The 17,458-nt window shown below is 35.2% G+C and overlaps 5 protein-coding genes across 6 annotated transcripts; 2 read left to right on the top strand and 3 right to left on the bottom strand.

Moving 5' to 3' along the window:
• Positions 1-7: 7 nt before the first annotated feature.
• On the bottom strand, positions 8-5,299 carry LOC145904040 (ras-related protein Rab-35-like). Its single transcript, XM_082992261.1, has 6 exons — positions 4,678-5,299; positions 4,571-4,621; positions 3,903-4,026; positions 3,712-3,836; positions 2,936-3,060; positions 8-847 (listed from the first exon to the last, which is right to left on the bottom strand). Exons 1-6 carry the CDS (start codon positions 4,727-4,729, stop codon positions 713-715), a joined length of 612 nt encoding a protein of 203 aa, XP_082848387.1. The 5' UTR covers positions 4,730-5,299; the 3' UTR covers positions 8-712.
• A 1,223-nt stretch (positions 5,300-6,522) lies between these two features.
• LOC145904041 (uncharacterized) lies at positions 6,523-9,116 on the top strand. Of its 2 annotated transcripts, none has more exons than XM_082992263.1 (2): positions 6,523-6,732; positions 8,364-8,971. In XM_082992263.1, the coding sequence occupies exon 2, from the start codon at positions 8,372-8,374 to the stop codon at positions 8,969-8,971; it is 600 nt and encodes a 199-aa protein (XP_082848389.1). In that variant the 5' UTR covers positions 6,523-6,732; positions 8,364-8,371. The 2 variants fall into 2 exon arrangements, with proteins under 2 accessions (XP_082848389.1, XP_082848388.1); XM_082992262.1 differs by having other exon boundaries at positions 6,525-6,840; positions 8,364-9,116.
• On the top strand, positions 8,961-10,681 carry LOC145904038 (GTP-binding nuclear protein Ran-like). The gene is made up of 4 exons (XM_082992257.1): positions 8,961-9,162; positions 9,236-9,417; positions 9,694-9,816; positions 10,199-10,681. Exons 1-4 carry the CDS (start codon positions 9,099-9,101, stop codon positions 10,478-10,480), a joined length of 651 nt encoding a protein of 216 aa, XP_082848383.1. The 5' UTR covers positions 8,961-9,098; the 3' UTR covers positions 10,481-10,681.
• A 134-nt stretch (positions 10,682-10,815) lies between these two features.
• On the bottom strand, positions 10,816-12,179 carry LOC145904037 (mitochondrial S-adenosylmethionine carrier protein-like). Its single transcript, XM_082992256.1, has one exon. The coding sequence runs from the start codon at positions 12,177-12,179 to the stop codon at positions 11,370-11,372; it is 810 nt and encodes a 269-aa protein (XP_082848382.1). The 3' UTR covers positions 10,816-11,369.
• A 63-nt stretch (positions 12,180-12,242) lies between these two features.
• Positions 12,243-13,202, bottom strand: LOC145904035 (high mobility group protein 20A-like). Its single transcript, XM_082992255.1, has one exon. The coding sequence runs from the start codon at positions 13,116-13,118 to the stop codon at positions 12,243-12,245; it is 876 nt and encodes a 291-aa protein (XP_082848381.1). The 5' UTR covers positions 13,119-13,202.
• Positions 13,203-17,458: the final 4,256 nt, after the last annotated feature.

The raw sequence follows: 17,458 nt of genomic DNA, 5'->3' as shown, positions 1-17,458 counted from the left end.
TGTATATTTTTCGAAAGTCAAGGCTTCCACCAGGTCAATAAATAATCAATGTTGTTTTGTTCTTGAAATGGTAATGATTTATAAGTGGACAAATCTTATCTCAGAGCAGTTAAGTGCACAATAACAATCCATTTAACAAAAACACCAAAAAGCCGAGAAAAACTTTTGTAGGTAAACATGTTTCAAGAAACAGTATTGCCACATGGAAATTTTAACTTACTCAAGAGCTATAATTACAAATGTTTTTTAATTTATGGCTGAAAAATTGTGCCAAGACTGTTTAAGCACCATTTTAAACAGTGCCTTTGTTCAGATCTTAAAATAGTGAAACCAACACAATAGAAGTTAAAACACAAGAGAAATAAAAATCTCAATTACCAAAAAATAAACACGAGCAAGTGGTTGCCAAAAAAGGAAAATTGTTATTTTTATTTAATTCAAAATTTTTAGCTATCTAAAAAGTAATTTGTTATTTTAGGAAGTTACATTTTGGCTCCGGTAAATTTTTAGAGCCAATACTATATGTTTCAAATGATTTGTGGCACAAGTTACAAATAAATGAGAGTTAATATAAAAAATGACATAATAATTGACAACATCATTAAAATGTGTGTAAACCAACCCCTTGGCAAAAAGCTTTCTGCTTCATTGTTCAAGGGTACTGCAAATTGCCTGATTTGAACCAACACATAATAATATGAATAAATAACAATCAGCAACATCCTCCTTTCTTTTTACGCCCCCCATCATTCTTTACTTTTATTGTATTATTGGCAGCAGCTTGGCCAGTTTGGTTTTGGGAATTTTTCTTTGTTGTTAGCACTTGACGAGTTATTTCCGTGAACATCTGAAAACAAGCATTAAAAGATAAACAGTTTTTTAAGATTGTAACGTAGAATGGCGGTCAAAAAAGTGAAACAACAATCCCCTTTTTTTATTTGTGACACAGTTGCTTGGGCATCATGTAACGTTTGTTAACAGCCTGCAGCCACAGTAGTTCTTTCAAACAAAGGTAGTAGTTGGCCCTGCATTTTTTGTGCAATAGTGAATTTGCTTTTAGTCATTGTACATCCAATATAATTGGAATCAACAATTTTATTTTCAGGTAAAATAATCAATGGTGGCATGTCTGGCAATATACAAAAATGTGCATGTATACCACTAACATGTGGTGAAAACAAGAACATAAATTCTTTGTCATGTGGCCCTTTACTAAAAAAGGATAGACACATGGTTCACTTGAATGTACTGGATAGTTGCTTTAGCATTTACAACATATAAACACACAAACAATTTTGCATATTATTCATTTTGGGGACCCTGCTGCGTAACCACTTACCAACTTCCATTTTCACACCCGGTAAACAAGGTCAACCTCATTTGTGACGACAATATCAATGCACTACTGCTGTTATGAAAATGTGTGCATTTAGTTGGACAATATTTCAAGGGTTTTGTCATAGTATACTTATACAAGGGTTCTTCAACAAGGGCTATTTATTTACCCAGGGGTGATTTCAGGTTTTTGTACATTTGGGGGGCGATTGTTGCATGAAAATCTGCTGTACATTAAATTCTCATCCTTAAGTTGTGATAATTTTGCTGTTGTGGAATTAAACACAGGTTACCTCTACATAGCCTACTTCTATGGTTATTATCTTTTTATTGTCACAATGTAAAAACATAATTGTTGATTCACTGTAGTTGAATTGTGGTACACGGCATTAGTGTTATGGTCATCTCCATCAAACATACAACTTCCTATGTGTCTTATATCCATAAAACTCTTTCGAATGAGACAACAAAGCCCTCAAGATTGAAGGATCATTTGTGCAGAATTCAACAGTTATTGGTGTGAGATCCTTAAAACCATTCCACTGTGTGACACCACTGTTAAACGTTGAGTCGATGCAATGGGCGAACAACTTAGTGAAATGCTGCGAATTTGCAGTTCAATGGCTGTCAAAAGGAAACTAACTTTCGCATTACAATGAACTTCACAAAAGTATTGTGGATTTTCTCGCTGAAGAATCTGCTCTAAAAAAAGTAATTTCATCCAGATGTGACGCCAGTAACCTTGCAGATTTTTATGAGAAAATTAACACCACAATGACTAAACTTCAGGGTAAAAATATAACCCTGGTTTACTGCAAAACAGTTATCCGTGGCTTGATTAACAAACTGGAACATTTTACCAGCAGATGCTGAACAGAGGGAATTTAAAATACTTTCCTCGACTTGTGATGATTTCGGAAGATGTAACAACTTGCTGGTATATGTTGAAAAATTTGAGGCTGTTCATGAACGCACCATTTAAAGACTTGCTTGAGCAGGAAGTTCTCCTTTTTTTTGGCAGAATTTTGGATGAAATACAGTGATTGTTTCCCACAACTAGTGGTTTCTCATGACATATATTGTCGAGCAAAGTTTCAGTGAAGTTCTTCACATACGGAATAAATATTGGAATAGACTGGACATGACTGAAGTTGACTAGCTTGCAGCCAGCCTTCAAAAATATCGCGGAAAAACACCAGGCACAAGGGTCACATTAATTTGAAAAATGTATTTGCTTGTTAATTTTTTTCGTGATTTCTGTTCTTTTCAACATATTTTTATAAAGATCCTTATGAACACAAAATGATTAGGGCGATTTTCTTACAAAACTTTAAATAAGGAGTGATTTTGTAAAAAAGTTGAAGAACCCTGCTCTATATCATGATTTGGTGAGGTTTCCGCAAAAAATATATTTTATGAAAAGATGAACTACATCACAAGTGAGTTTGTTTACCATATTTTTAACGCTACACTCTTATTTGCTGAACTACAGATAAGATAAGCAGAACATGGCATACACAGTGCATGTATGTAGTAATGCCAAAGTATATTTTTCAGCCATAGTAAGGTAGTAAATTTTTAAGCACTGGTTTAAATCTACCTCTTCAACATTTTTGTTCTCTTTGGCACTTGTTTCAAACAAGGTTATGTTGAGTTGGCCGGCAAACTTTAGTGCATCTGCAGTTTCCACAACTTTGTTTTCAACTGAATCATCCTTGTTTCCAACTGTAGAAAATTAGCATTAACACGAACCTATCCATATCTAGGTTCACATACATAACGCTATTTAGACACACAATGTGTCTTTAACTTTCTTGAAGTTAAACAGCCACAAAGCATGTGACCGGTCTAAAGTGTGATTATGCAACACAAATAAATAATATTTTATGATCCTTTTAAAAATATAGTCAGTTAGGGTAATTATTGCACAATTAAAACAAAAGCGTAATTAGTAGACACCACTATAGAAACTAAACTGTGGTTGCCTCTAATGTTACCTTATATTTCAAACAGAAGGTCTTCCATAATTCAAAATATTATGTTCCTTGTGAAATACTAATTAAGAAAAATCAAATCTAACCGGTTTGCACTCTCATAAAAAATGTGCCCCCCCTCCCCCCAAAAAATTAATTTTCTACCTGTTTTATGAAATTTGGGAATAGTTTTCGAAAAGGTTTTTAGCGAGTGGATTACCACCCAATACATGTATGTTTTTAAATTTATCTGTGTCTCCTATTTTTTTAAATGATGTCAATTTGTGCACACAGTTCAGGTAGGAAAACATTGCCCTTGCTAAAATAAAGGTTCTTTTACAAAGAAGGGACAACAAGTGTACAAAGCCTTTTGGTTTTCTTTTCTAAAAAAGTGTCAACAAACCTAAAATCCGATTCACTGTATCACAGTTCTGTTCAATTTCATGAAGCCATCTTTTGACATTTACAAATGATTCTGCACTTTGAACATCATACACTACAATTACACCATGTGTTCCACGATAATACCTAAAAGTTAAGTAAAAATACAATTCAGTGTTTGTAAGGTTTTAAACAGTTCACAATCAAGCTCACGTAGAAGTTATTGTTCGAAACCTCTCTTGGCCAGCTGTATCCCAGATCTGAAGCTTAACTTTTTCACCATTGATTTCAACTGTCCTTATTTTAAAATCAACACCAATGGTAGTAATGTAGCTTCCTAAACAAAAACATAATTTTGTGCTCATCATAACAGCCTAAAACATTGTAATACAATGCACTTTTGCTTGGGCAAATGTATATAATTATACTGCCATAGTGCATTTTTATTCAAAACATATAAAAATTATATCAAACCAAACTTTGTTCGCAAAAATTAAAGGAACTTAAAGATTTGTTAATTTACTAGCTGACTTAAAATTTGTAGACATATTTTGTGACTGTTACTTCCACAAAACGCATTTGCTACAATATATAAACACCATGTAACAAGATTGGAGAGTTTAAAACAATGAATGAAGTGGTTGTGAAACTAAACTTTAACAAGCAACATAAACATAACATGTCACCACAAAAACTAGAGAAAAAATCTGCAGATTTTAACTTTATTTGCTGAAGAAACAAAGCAAACCCAAAAAAGTCCGATCACAAAACATGTTACCAGCAACAATGATTGATTGATAAAGTTATTGCTCTCTCTATCTTGCTTAAGCAAACACAAAACAGGTGTGAATATTATCAATCAATAATTATATTTAACATACCAGAAAATGTGTTGTCAGCAAACCGTAAAAGAAGACTGCTTTTCCCAACACCTGAAAATTATGTAGGTTTGTAATTTTATTTCACAAGAAAAGGAAGGAAAACTCACCACTATCACCAATTATTAATAATTTAAACAAATGATCATACTCTCTTGCCATAGTCCTGTTTAAATTAGCACTATCATTAAATAAATGCCTACAAGGCTCAAAACAAATATACAGTTTTAACAATTCCTGTGTGACTACAAAATATGATTTACTAAGTATGGAATTCAAGGTGTGTTACAAGGCATCACATTAATTTTAAACATCCTGCAGGAAAAACCTTTTTAAGAAAAATAAATGCAATACAAGTTTAAATTCCCCTGTAAGTAAAGAGGGTGTTTTATGAAATTTGGAAATATCTTGATGTGCTTCCTTCATGTGGTATATTATTGATAAATTAGGCTACTTTAACATAAATGACAGACTTTCTCAGGGTATTAATTACTAGTGGTTACATGTGTGGTAACATATGGGATTTTTCCACTCGTCGTTACATGCGGACTCATACTTCAATACATCAACATAGTTGAACTTTATACTAGCTGCTGATCTAACACAATTCCAAAAAGTTTTGTGCAATATTATGATGTAACCACGCGCAGTGAACATCTTTGCAGGCGAAGATAAACCAAAATGGGATCATTATGGGCAACTATTATGCGTTCACAATTAACAAAATTCACAATTCACAACCTCAGGGCAGCAACAAGCCAACAACATTCAGTTAATAACAGGTCTATCACGAAATATTTTACTAGAGGGCGCTATTTGCGAGTTTTGTAATGTTAAACACTGTTTTAGTATTCTATGGTTTGATGAATCGGGCCACTATGACTTGCATATGATTGGCGTGATTTGACTATAACAATAGCAATAAAAAATCAGCCACTTTAATGCAATAGTACAGTGGTTCCCAACCGGGGAGGAATTCCTCCCTAGGGAGGAATTTCACGAGTTCAGGGGAGGAATTTCATGAAAACTTTAAATTTTTTTACATTGAAAATGTTACCGCACTAAATATCTTCTTCAGATAGGTGCACAATATTTAGTAAAGATTAAGTTTTTAGTAATATGGGAAGGAATGAATAGTTCCAAAATGGGCAAAGGGAGGAATGTAACAAAAAAGGTTGGGAACCCACTGCATATAGTAGAAAGTTGTTTATTGCCTAAAATGATGAGTTTTGGTAACACTTGAAACTCGGCTAATCATTTCGTTACTGCAATTTGTAAAGATGTGGCAGGCCGGATGATTTTGCTGGCCAACCCCTTCCATAACCAATGGCCTTTCATTCAAATGAAGTTGCGAGGCATTTGTCATTCTTACAATGCTGTAAGGCAATGGCGTCAAATTAACGCGGAGATAAAAAAACAGGCTAACATTTCAAACACCTTTTTTCTGTTGCATGTCCCGGTCGTGTTTTTATTTACCACACCAGGATTTGAACCCAGGACATCCTGGGAACGAATCCCGATCAGGTTTTTACTTGATATATGGGTCGGGCGCTTGAACAATGCTGCCAATCACCCGCCATATTCCGGTCGTGTTAAAGTTCAAAAATTTCCGGAAAAAATAGCGCCACCTACTAAAAAATTTTGGGTGAGAGGCCTGTCATTAACCACAATTTGATTTTCTCAAAAGCGTTTGTTTCAATAGTAAGTATATAATCTAGACTCAAGCGGGGTTTTTAACTCGTTTAAGCCCCCAAAAGTCCAAACTAATATCACTGATATTTTTTGTTGTTGTCCAACTTCTTGACTCATCCATTTAGCAGGACAGGATAAAATCAAACTCCATCACATTTAATCGTAACTTCATCGCTTAACCGCTAAACCGAAAGAATAAATTTATAAAAATAACCTTCGTACGTCCCCGATAGGTCGATTATCGAGATCGAAAAATATTTTTTTATGTACCGCCAAAAAGGTTTATAATTAAAACATTTCTCACCAAACAAAAACGGCCTGATTTACACTTACTTAAGACATAATTTAACTTTAGACATTACCACAATATAAAGTACAGGTAACATGTATCCTCCCCCCTTTGTGCAATAATTGGCGGGAAGAAAAGAAATCCAGTACAACTTACCACGTGACCAACTATTTCGCAAGAAGGGGTGAGCGTGGATGTTATTTTTAATGCAAAAATCTTTTTTGAATACAGGTTATCACAATTATTGTTGTGGTCGTGTTTGGTACAACAACGTTTTCGCGTTAAACTGGAGGTTAGTGGTTTGGCTCACGGAGACTGTGCAAACAATTTCGTGTTAAACTGAGTTATAAAGAACCGTGACCTGGGGATACTAATTTATTTTTAACATATTGTTACACTAAGTAGAATGATTTTAAGTCATGTTTTTTTACTAAGGGGGATTTTTTAAAGGTAGAATTGCTGTAAAGTTATACATTTCGTTGCTAGTTGTATCTTTGTATGCTTTAAAATATAAGTTATGCAACATAAAACAATATGCCTTTATAGTGTTGTCATGTGTTGATTTCAATTTGTTCTCATTCTTCTTAAGAGGTTGTTAACAGTAAATGGTAGCAGAATAAGCCATTTCCTGTAAGTTGGTGGTAAAACTAATAAAAGAAAACATGTAGGCCTATGTGGAAAGTGATTTTAGTTTAGGTCTGTCTCAAAAACCTAAGTTGATTATAAATGTTAAAAATTCTTACTGCACAAAAAAAACCTCCATGCATCCTACAAACTTTCCAATCTGGCTCATATTATAGCTTATCTAATTTAAGCTACAATAGAGAAAACGTCAAAAAATTGACTACAGGAATCAACCTTTGCAAGTCGGTGACCGACGGATCTGTCTTTACGAATCAATATAATTCCTAGAGCTCCAAAGGGAGTAAAAGACGATCAGCGCCAGAATACGATGTTTATTTCACAGAAATATTAATTTCGCCTATTGGCATCTTCAGTTTCTGTCTAAAACAGAATAGCAATAAAAAATAAAAAATTTTTTTAAAAAACCACAACAAAAACAAAAGCAGTTCTACGTCACTACCCTTGCTCGCCCCATTTTTTTGCGTTTGGCTACTAACACCTTCAGTGCAGTCTCTCGTTGTTTCTCTTGGTACCACAGCGGCTTGTTGTAGAAAACAGTTTTTTATCGTTTTAACCGCTTCGGCTTTTGTCTTGGCAGTCCCGATAGTGGACTTACTGTTGAGTTTTTGTTTTTGTTGTGGTTTTTTAAAAAATTTTTTAATTTTTTATTGCTATTCTGTTTTAGACAGAAACTGAAGATGCCAATAGGCGAAATTAATATTTCTGTGAAATAAACATCGTATTCTGGCGCTGATCGTCTTTTACTCCCTTTGGAGCTCTAGAAATTAAGCTACAATATGAACCATGAAGGGTTTTTTTCAATGATTGTTAATTTAATATAGGCTACAGTTTTAATTTAACCAATTCACTGATATATTTCTTTGTATTATTTTATGTCTTGTTATTATATATCATAATATCAGTAACAGTGTTAGCCTACTTATTCATCCCTGTGATAAAAAAATATATCCAGTCATGAATGTTATTGTACGTAACTAATGCAACATTATTGGCCAATTTTGTTGGGTTTTTTTATGAGGACTTTCAATATCTGGATTATCACTTTATGTATATATGTTCCATATTTAGTTAAAGTTCATTTTCCAGCCAAAAATATTGTTGTTAAATATACTTTATTTTATTCACAAATATGGTACTAATGTAACAGACATGCATTGTCTTTTTATTCAGACAATTTAATGGACTGCAATTTAAATACATCCGACTCTTCTTGTCAATCAAATGGAAATATTCATGTCATCCAATACTTTGGAACCTGTGCGGATCAGCTTTCAGACATGATATTTAATTTGTGTGTTCAAGATTTTATTGCTTTGATACCAGAAATCAAGCTATACTTTCAGGAGTATTTTGAAGATGAACTTTCCACCCATGAAGACATACAAATAGGCATCAGAAAATTTGTCGAGCAGTTCTACGCATCACTGGATGTGCATTCAGAAATACTGGCAAACTTTCTCAGTCGAGTAGTGTTAACTATTCACCCAAATTTCATAATTGGTGATTCTGTTTTTCATGACAAATTTGAAAAAACTTTGGCATTTGGAAGAAACTTGTCTAAGGAGTGTAATGTTACTGTTGAACAAGAAAAAACTAAAGAAGAATTGAGTCTGTGCATTAGAAAGATAAAACAGAATCAAGAATTTTTGAATCACAAACATAAACTTGCTAATGATGTTGAAAAGAAACTTGTTAGTTTGTTAACTCACTTAAAAAATGTTGAAAGTAGATCTGATTTAAAAAAATCGGTTGCAACATTCCAAAAATATGAAATTTAATATTTTCTTTTTTTCTTATAATCCCTGACAGCAAAACTTATTTTGTGCTTTTGTTTTTTATCTGTTCATAAACTATATTGTTTGCAGAAAATTTAGATATAGTTAATACACATTGCAAAAGTTTCTAATGGCTCAACAGGAGGAAGAGGTTGCTTGTTTTAAGCTAGTACTTGTTGGTGATGGTGGTGTAGGTACATTACTTGAATGTCTTTTTGTTTAATGCAAAAATTCTACAGTGGTTGAGTAACTGTTTATTTTGTTTAGGAAAAACTACATTTGTCAAAAGACATTTGACTGGAGAATTTGAGAAAAAGTATGTGGCTACCTTGGGTGTTGAAGTGCATCCAATTCAATTTTGTACAAACCGAGGTAAAATACGTTTCAATGTATGGGACACAGCAGGACAGGAAAAGTTTGGAGGTCTGCGGGATGGATATTATATACAGGTTTGAGCAGAAAGTGGCATTTTTTTAATGTAAAAAGTATAAAATTAGGTTTTCCAGTATGCCAAAAAATAAGTTAAAATAAAACATTGACACTTTTTATGAAGTTTCCTAAAAATCATGAAAAACCAAAACCAACAAGTTGTGAAGTGCATGATGAATAACAAACATCCATTACATTTGTCTTTTACTGAATCACAAATATTTATTCCCTGATATATGTTGGTAATGGAAATGCTTAGTGAGTACTGTTGACAAAGATTGACATTCACAATGCAGGGAGACTGTGCTATAATCATGTTCGATGTCACTTCAAGAGTAACTTACAAGAATGTCCCAAACTGGCACAGAGATCTAGTCCGTGTGTGTGAAAACATCCCAATTGTTTTAGTTGGAAACAAGGTAAAGTTTACCAGTTCCTTGATAAAACCTAAATTGAAAAGTTGATTGAAATCAAAGGAACACATAATCTGTATTTATATATTATGTCAAAATACTTGCATGGTTGTGAGAGTAAGCGAAAAATGTCATTCAAACAACTGGAATCAGCCTGTGTGCAAGGTGGTACCAATGAATCTGCCTTGTCTTGTCATGGTTGTGAGAGTTGTTCTATGTAAACAAATATTATATTTTCTTACCTCAAGTTGAGAAACAAGAAGTGTAAAGTAATGTTGCTTATCAGAATTAAAAAAAACTTTTTTGAACTAAGATAAACAATACAATGTTCATGTTTTTTTAACTAAAAGTTCTATCCCAAAATGTAACCTGTCAAGTGTATGTTTAGGTCGACATCAAGGACAGAAAGGTTAAGGCAAAAGCCATCAGCTTCCATCGCAAAAAGAACTTGCAGTACTATGATATTTCAGCAAAATCCAACTACAATTTTGAAAAGCCGTTTTTGTGGATGGCACGCAAGCTTGTTGGGGATCCCAACCTTGAGTTTGTTTCAATGCCAGCTCTTTTGCCCCCAGAGATACAAATTGATAATGCTCTAATGAAACAGTATGAAGACGAACTGAATAAAGCTAAGGAGGTCAGCCTTCCAGATGAAGATGATGATTTATAAACAATAGTTCTTGTGCTTTGGCGGTGTAAGATTTTGTCCAGCTTGCAGCTGTTCTTTTAAGTCAGCAACTTGAATAATTATCATTAGCTGAAAATATACTTCCGATAACTTGTTTTTACTTTTCTGGCCACTGCCCATATCCTTCGTTTAAAATTCTGGTTTGCAAGTTCATTGTCAAATAAAACTCTTTTGTTGCCCTTATGAATGTGATGTTTTATGGGAATTAAAATTAAAAATCTGAAAAAAAAGAAAATGGCCCATACTGTTTAAAACAATGACATGTTTTATTTATTTAAAACGTTTCGGCCAGTCTCTTTATTCTCAGAATCATGAGCGGACCCATAAATTGTGTTCTGAAATGGAAAGAATTGATTACAAGTAACAGTTCTACTAATAAACAAATGACATGGTCATAGTTTGGAATAGTGGATCTTAAATTTGTTCGAGCACAGTCACACTAAAATTTTCTATGTTTCAACTTGAAATAAAGCTTTGAGCGATACACCAGTTTGACAGTCTTGAGAAATCATCTGTAGCTTGATGAATTTGGTTTTTATTGTTTCGTATCCCTAAAGTTCTGGAAGTCTTGTATGTGGATGATTAGACCCTGTCATAAAGGCTAGTGCTACCATTTTATGGTGAAAACAACAAAAAAGATGCAACCTTATTTAAAAGTATGTGCTTTTCTGGCCATTGCAGAATGTGGATTGGCCAAAGAAAACCAAATATAGGTGATTTTTTTTACAAAAAATATAGATTTACTATCCGTGCACACAACCGTTAAGCAAGTTCTATCATGATAAACACTTTTTTACAAATGAAGCCTTTTTATTCAGTTTCGATTTTGGGTAACTATTGACAAGCAAAGCTTTAAAACATGTTTATTAGTTCACTGTTTTATTGGTATGAGGGACTTGACCAAATCGAATGAACCGAGAAATACAAATCCACCAATGGAAATGAATATAACTCTCTGTTTTACCCCAAGAAAAAGGGAACGAGCTCCTTCAGAGTGGTAAATGTTTGCTAATACAGAAAATATCCTCCCATTTGCTGCACATTCTTTATTTGTTGCTAACATAATTCTGGTTTTTGCAACATCCAATGGAGTAGTCACACCTGCTGCCACACCACCTGCAACCATTCCACATAAAGCACTGTGAAAAGGTGATGAAATTTCATTGTTTTGCGTTGTTTTTTTCAACAGTTCCCAAATAGGAAACTGTATCAGTGAAAATGGTATTTCTCTTACAACTGTGCTTGTGTATCCCCTGTATAAGCCAACAAACCCTTCCTTTCGAAGAGTATGGTGAAATATCTGCATCGTACTTTGTCCACAACCTACTTGTGCTCTTTGTTTTATCACTTCGACAGGAACACGTACAATACAGGCTGCAATTTCTCCAAGACTAGCAGCAAACATATTCACAATGGTTTGAGAAAAGTATGAGGAGTTGTCATATCTGCATTTGCGCTTAATTGTTTCATATGTTGCAAAAAATACTGCAGCACCAGGAGCAGAGCCAAAGATAACTGGACCAATTCCAGCATACAAATTTCGAAAGCCACCGCTTCTTTTTAGCCCAAGTTTACTCTGAAGCCGGGTCTTAACTGTGTCAATAGGATATAAAGCTGCATCAACAGTTAGGCCTGCTAGAGCCCCGCTTAATATATCAGCGGTCCATTTGCTTACTTCCATTAATTCAAACTAGGTTTTTGTGATATTAGACAATTCACTACACTTGAAATATAAAAAGTAGCATTAAACATCTGGCTTATTTTCATATTCTTCCCATGATACGTCCATGGTTTGAAAATTGACTTTAGTCATAACATCCTGTACTGCAGTAACAAATGATTTTTCACAAGCCATGCCTTGAAGCACTGTACAAGTTTCGTCTATGTAACTATCAATGTTATCAAAATTTGGCACTTTTCCATTGAAAGGTAATCGTATTTCACTGAATGCTTCGATTAATAATAATCGGAAACTTGACAATTTATGTTCAAGGTCAGAGTTTTTGTTACTTTGTTCTTCTATTTCTTGATCAAGTTTTTCGACAGCATTTTTTAGATTTGAAACATGTTTGTCAAGAACTATATTTTGTTTTTCATAGGCCATGTTTGCTTTGTTTATTTGATGAAGTTCACCTTCCTTGGCTTTGTTGTAATCTAAAAACTGTTCTGTGAAAATAGGAATCTCATTGTTTTGTTTTTTGTCAACACCTTCAAATGATTTTAATGTGCTTTTGGTGTCAGCACTAGATTTGGGTTCTGGTCTATCCGGGCTTGGTTGTTTTATATCACCTTTTCTTTCCAAAAAATTTTTATAAGCTTCAGTTTTTTTGTATTCTTCCATTTTTTTCTTGTAGATTTCTTTTTCTTTTTCAGCTGTTGCCAAATATATACTTCGTTGTGTTTCATTCATTGAACTCCATTCCTCACCCAAAAGTTTTGTGACATCAGCAAAACATAAGTGTTGATTTTGCTTGGTCACACTTTCGCGCCTTGCATTCATAAACAAAACATAACCATTTACAGGTTTTTTAGGGGCATTTTCGTCTTTCAAAAATCTCTTTCTTTTGTTTTTTGTTATATTCCGCTTTTTTACTTCAGCCCCATCACCAATGGGATCCATAGTCACAGATTTCTTTAGATCTACAACTTCACACTAAAGCTGTTACTTCAATATTTTATAAAATGCAAGTATATAATTGCAATGTAGCCTATAAAAGTGAATGTAAGCATGATGAGAACCAATGTGCCAGATTTATCAAATGTAAATACAGAACATCGCATGCACATGTATTACCACATTTTGGGTTACATACCATGACTACATATAAAGGGTCTGGTGTACAGCACCACACCTAATATCTCAACTATCTCTAGCACTACAAACCTGAAACTTCACACGAACGTTAAATGACACCTTACGAGTTACCATGCTAAAAATGACGTCATCACCTATAACGTAACGAAATTTACAAGACTTCGAAGTTTTCCTCTATATGCGCTACGCCCGTCAACGAACTGCAATAGCGTGCTCCGTAAGGTACAACACCCACAAAACAAAAGTGTTCTTTGATGAAAATTTAAAAGTCTCACCACCTGCATTGCGTTGTGTGACTATTACTGATTTGTTAAATGCCTTCTTAAGCAAACACGCCAAAGTAGACCGCAGTTATTACGAAAAAAAACACAACAAACAACATGTACTCTTTTCACCACGACAAATTATCAGGATCATAGAGCAAAAACCACTAGTCCAATAGAATCCATTGTGGCATCATCAGAAAGGTCTAACCTTCTACTTTACACCAAAGTTAAGTTTGAAGATATATATTTTAATGTGCGACACCTAGTGTCGTTTAGAACAAGGACGATTTACGAAACATTGTGACGTCACAAGCAAACTACCAATCTAATCGAAACTTGCATCGATCGAAAGACATGTCCTTTGTGACAAAGCGTATCAAATTTTAGATTGTAGCAACCTTTACTTTTGAGTTGGGACCCCATCAAAGACCCACACCTAATTCGCTCGTATACACGCAAAAAGACCGAAACTGTACACTAAATTTTGAAAATACCTTGCATCGCAAATCATTTTTGGTGACTAATTTTCGGTTTTGCATCGGCGACGTCTCCTGTCTGAATCCTCTTCATCTCATACCAATCGCTATATATATTTTTTGAAATGCTTGACTTCGATTTTACTTGTTTTAAGTACATTTTTTTTTATCTGCCTGCATATCTTGTTGGTCAATTGCCGTTGCCTGCTGCTTTATGTTTAATTTCGTCTTTTTCTTGCACCTAAAGCAATGTAATACGTAAATGTTTGACGGAAAAAAACTAGCTTAAGTATTTTGTGTTTCCTTCTGTTAGGATGAGTTTAATGTTGCTCCATAGAACAAATGTGATTTAGAATCACACTTCGTAAAGTGGGTTCGATGCGATGGCACGAATTAAATCAGCGAAGTAGAGAGATTTGTCCCTTTTTCGCCGCCAAAGCCACTCATCAATGTACGAAGGAATGAAGTCCCTCCATTTCTCCATTCATTCGCTTAAATTTTCTTTTGCAATCGCACCATAGGCTTTCAATATCATTAGTATGAACCCGTCAGACGCCACAAACAAATACGAGTGGTTCACCGTGCGATGTACATATTGCAGGGACAAGTCTGCAAAATAAAACTTTGTTTAAGTGAGAGTTTGATTTCTATGAATCGCCTGTGTAGACTTTATGGCTGACAGAGACTCAGTGACGGATCAATGCAGAAAATGATAAATAATCCTAAGTCGTCTGTCTGTTTCAAGTTTTTACGACATATATATTTCGCCTGTCTGTGCAGGCATCATGCATTTGCATTACTGTTGGTTAACTCCGTTATTGTTATGTTGTTTTTTAGCGATACTGATGATGCCTGCACAGACAGGCGAAGTATATATGTCGTAAAAACTTGAAACAGACAGACGACTTGGGATTATTTATCATTTTGTGTAAGTGCATTGAACAAGAGGTCTTCTTTTTGCAACATACGAGATATGTTGTTGTAGGCAGCACACTGGTCAGACCAAATTTCGGTGCCAGCCGCTATTTTTCTGGTAATTACTTCTTCAAGGGTAGCCCGGTCGCGTTGAGCCACCAACTCAATGAAACAGTTCCTGACGGGAGAAACATTTAAAGCAAAGAAGGGTGAATGTATGGTAGTCTTACATGGTTGTCAGATCTACCCCAAAACCCATTGCTCCCTGACAGGTCGCGCTTGGGCGTTCGAACTGGCTTTTCTTCTGGCCACCAGACTCTCGTCTATAGCAACGATGTGGCCCTGCCCTCCAATCACATTAGGTTGCCGTAGCAGGTCTTCCGTACAAATCTGTTTGTGTGTTGATACCACAGTATAAATGCCAGCGGCCATGTCACAATTCCACTGTCAATGTTACCTCACGAATAAAGTTGCACCAGTCAATGCACACTTTATTTGAAATCGAAGCCTCTTTCATGATCACGTCATGAGTTACTTCTAACGTCCAAAAGTACATATGATAATAACCTGATCAATGGATAGGTGGCTCTTTTTAAGAAATGAGCCCTTTCTTATAGAACTTGTTCGTCGACAGTCCTTTTAAAACAGTTTAGGTTAAAAATACACTTTTACGGATTGCGTAGGAAGAACAGTACTATAATCCTAAAACACATCTTACCCTGACTGGACACCTCCAAATTCGTCTATCACTGCAACGCTCCCACTGAACTTCCCGCATTTGTAAATGACATTGCGGGCATGTATGTAGCCTCGGTGGTGCAAAACCCCTAATCGAGCAAGCTCGCGTAGATTTACATCTGCCAACGCCATCTTTAATAATTTACAAATGTTCTTGTAGGTTTTATTTCCCTTGAAAGGAAATAGTAATGGAACATAACACAATATTTGACTGTGACGTAACAATACCTGGTTTTACAATTCACACGAACCCTTGCAGTGTTCGCAAAATTTCTGCCCCCTTACATTCATACAAATCCTTAAATAAAACCAAATGGGAAAGCATAAGAATAACAAAATATAGCAAAAATAACTCACCAGCATTTCATTTACCTCGTCATGCCATTGTTTGCTGCGTGCCTGTGCAAAAATTGACTGAAATTGTCAAATGTTTCAATAGTGAAAACGGTATGTGTTATACGTTACAAACGATTTTATTTAATTATCTTTTTCTATCACCAGTAAACTGTGGTGAATTTCCAATGAAGAATTTATTAAAGTGATGTCAATTATAAATTTGTGCGGCAGTACAGGCTATTGGCCAACAGTCACTCTTGTGTCTGGGGTGCGCTGATGAGGGAACAACGCCTTCGGGCAAGCAAAGATGGGTTAATATGGAGATGCCCGGACCAAGTAAGGGTTTGGGTTGACTTGCATTTCCCGTTGTCTTCTCCAAAATTCGGGAATGCCAAGAAGAAGTTGCGTTAACATACACTTCCTATAGTTGCCTTCATGCTTGCAGGAATGTCGAAAACGAGTCTCCATTCGGACAGGATCGTTCTTTGAAGGAAGCAAACTGTCCATGGTTAAGCTTCTCACAATTCTTTAGTGCTTTGGTGTAGTTCACTTTTTGCGTAATAATTGTAATTGTTACGTCACAAACAAAAGTTTGTCGTAGATTAAGAGAGGTTTAATGAAGTGGTATCGGGTTAATATTCTGTTATGTTGGTGTAGAAACCCTTGTGGTTTTTTGTACCAAATTTCAGGTCCCTGCGATGTTTCTTTTATGGTTACGTACAATTGTACTATGGTATCTTATGGTATCTTTTCGACTTCGGTTGACGTTTTGATGATTTCTGAAAGATCATTCTAGGTCTGACGCTCGCGCGAGCAGGAGCGAAAATGACAGACAAGACAAGTTATGCACAGGCGGTAAATAAGAAAGCGGCAAGTTTTAAAAGGCCAAACTGTTTATCTATGCGTTCTGAGAAATTCCAAAAAAGAGATGAGTTACTTACTTTCCTGAAAAGCGTGAACTACTCGGTTAAAAAATTGGTTTGGTAAAAAATACCAAGCTACATTAGAATTGACAATTTCGAATTTTATGTTACCTATCATGGCCAAATTTTTACCTGCAAGCATTGTGGAGGAAAAGGACACAAACAAGCAAACTGTCCAGCTAGAAAACAGGATTTCCCAGGTTTAGGTGCACAAATACAAAATAACCAAACACCACACTGAAACGCCGCAACAACCAAAAAGTCTGATAACAGAGACCCAACTGATAAGAGGGCTGCAAAACACGCAGCAACTGACGACGAGGCTCCAGAGAACTCCACAGGAGGTAACTTCAAGCAACACGAAAGAGAACTGCAAGCAAGTACTCCTTTTAAAGGTAATAGCAAAAAGAGAAGTCTAGGAAGCCCGGAGGAGCCGAAAAGCAAATCAATTAGCTTGTGTGAACAAACAAACAAACACGGTTACATGCAAG

Source organism: Ascidia mentula, chromosome 5 (assembly GCF_947561715.1).
Source record: "Ascidia mentula chromosome 5, kaAscMent1.1, whole genome shotgun sequence".
Taxonomy (NCBI): Eukaryota; Metazoa; Chordata; class Ascidiacea; order Phlebobranchia; family Ascidiidae; genus Ascidia; species Ascidia mentula.
The sequence above is the reverse complement of the archived record's forward strand: the minus strand, read 5'-3'. Positions and strand labels throughout refer to the sequence as shown.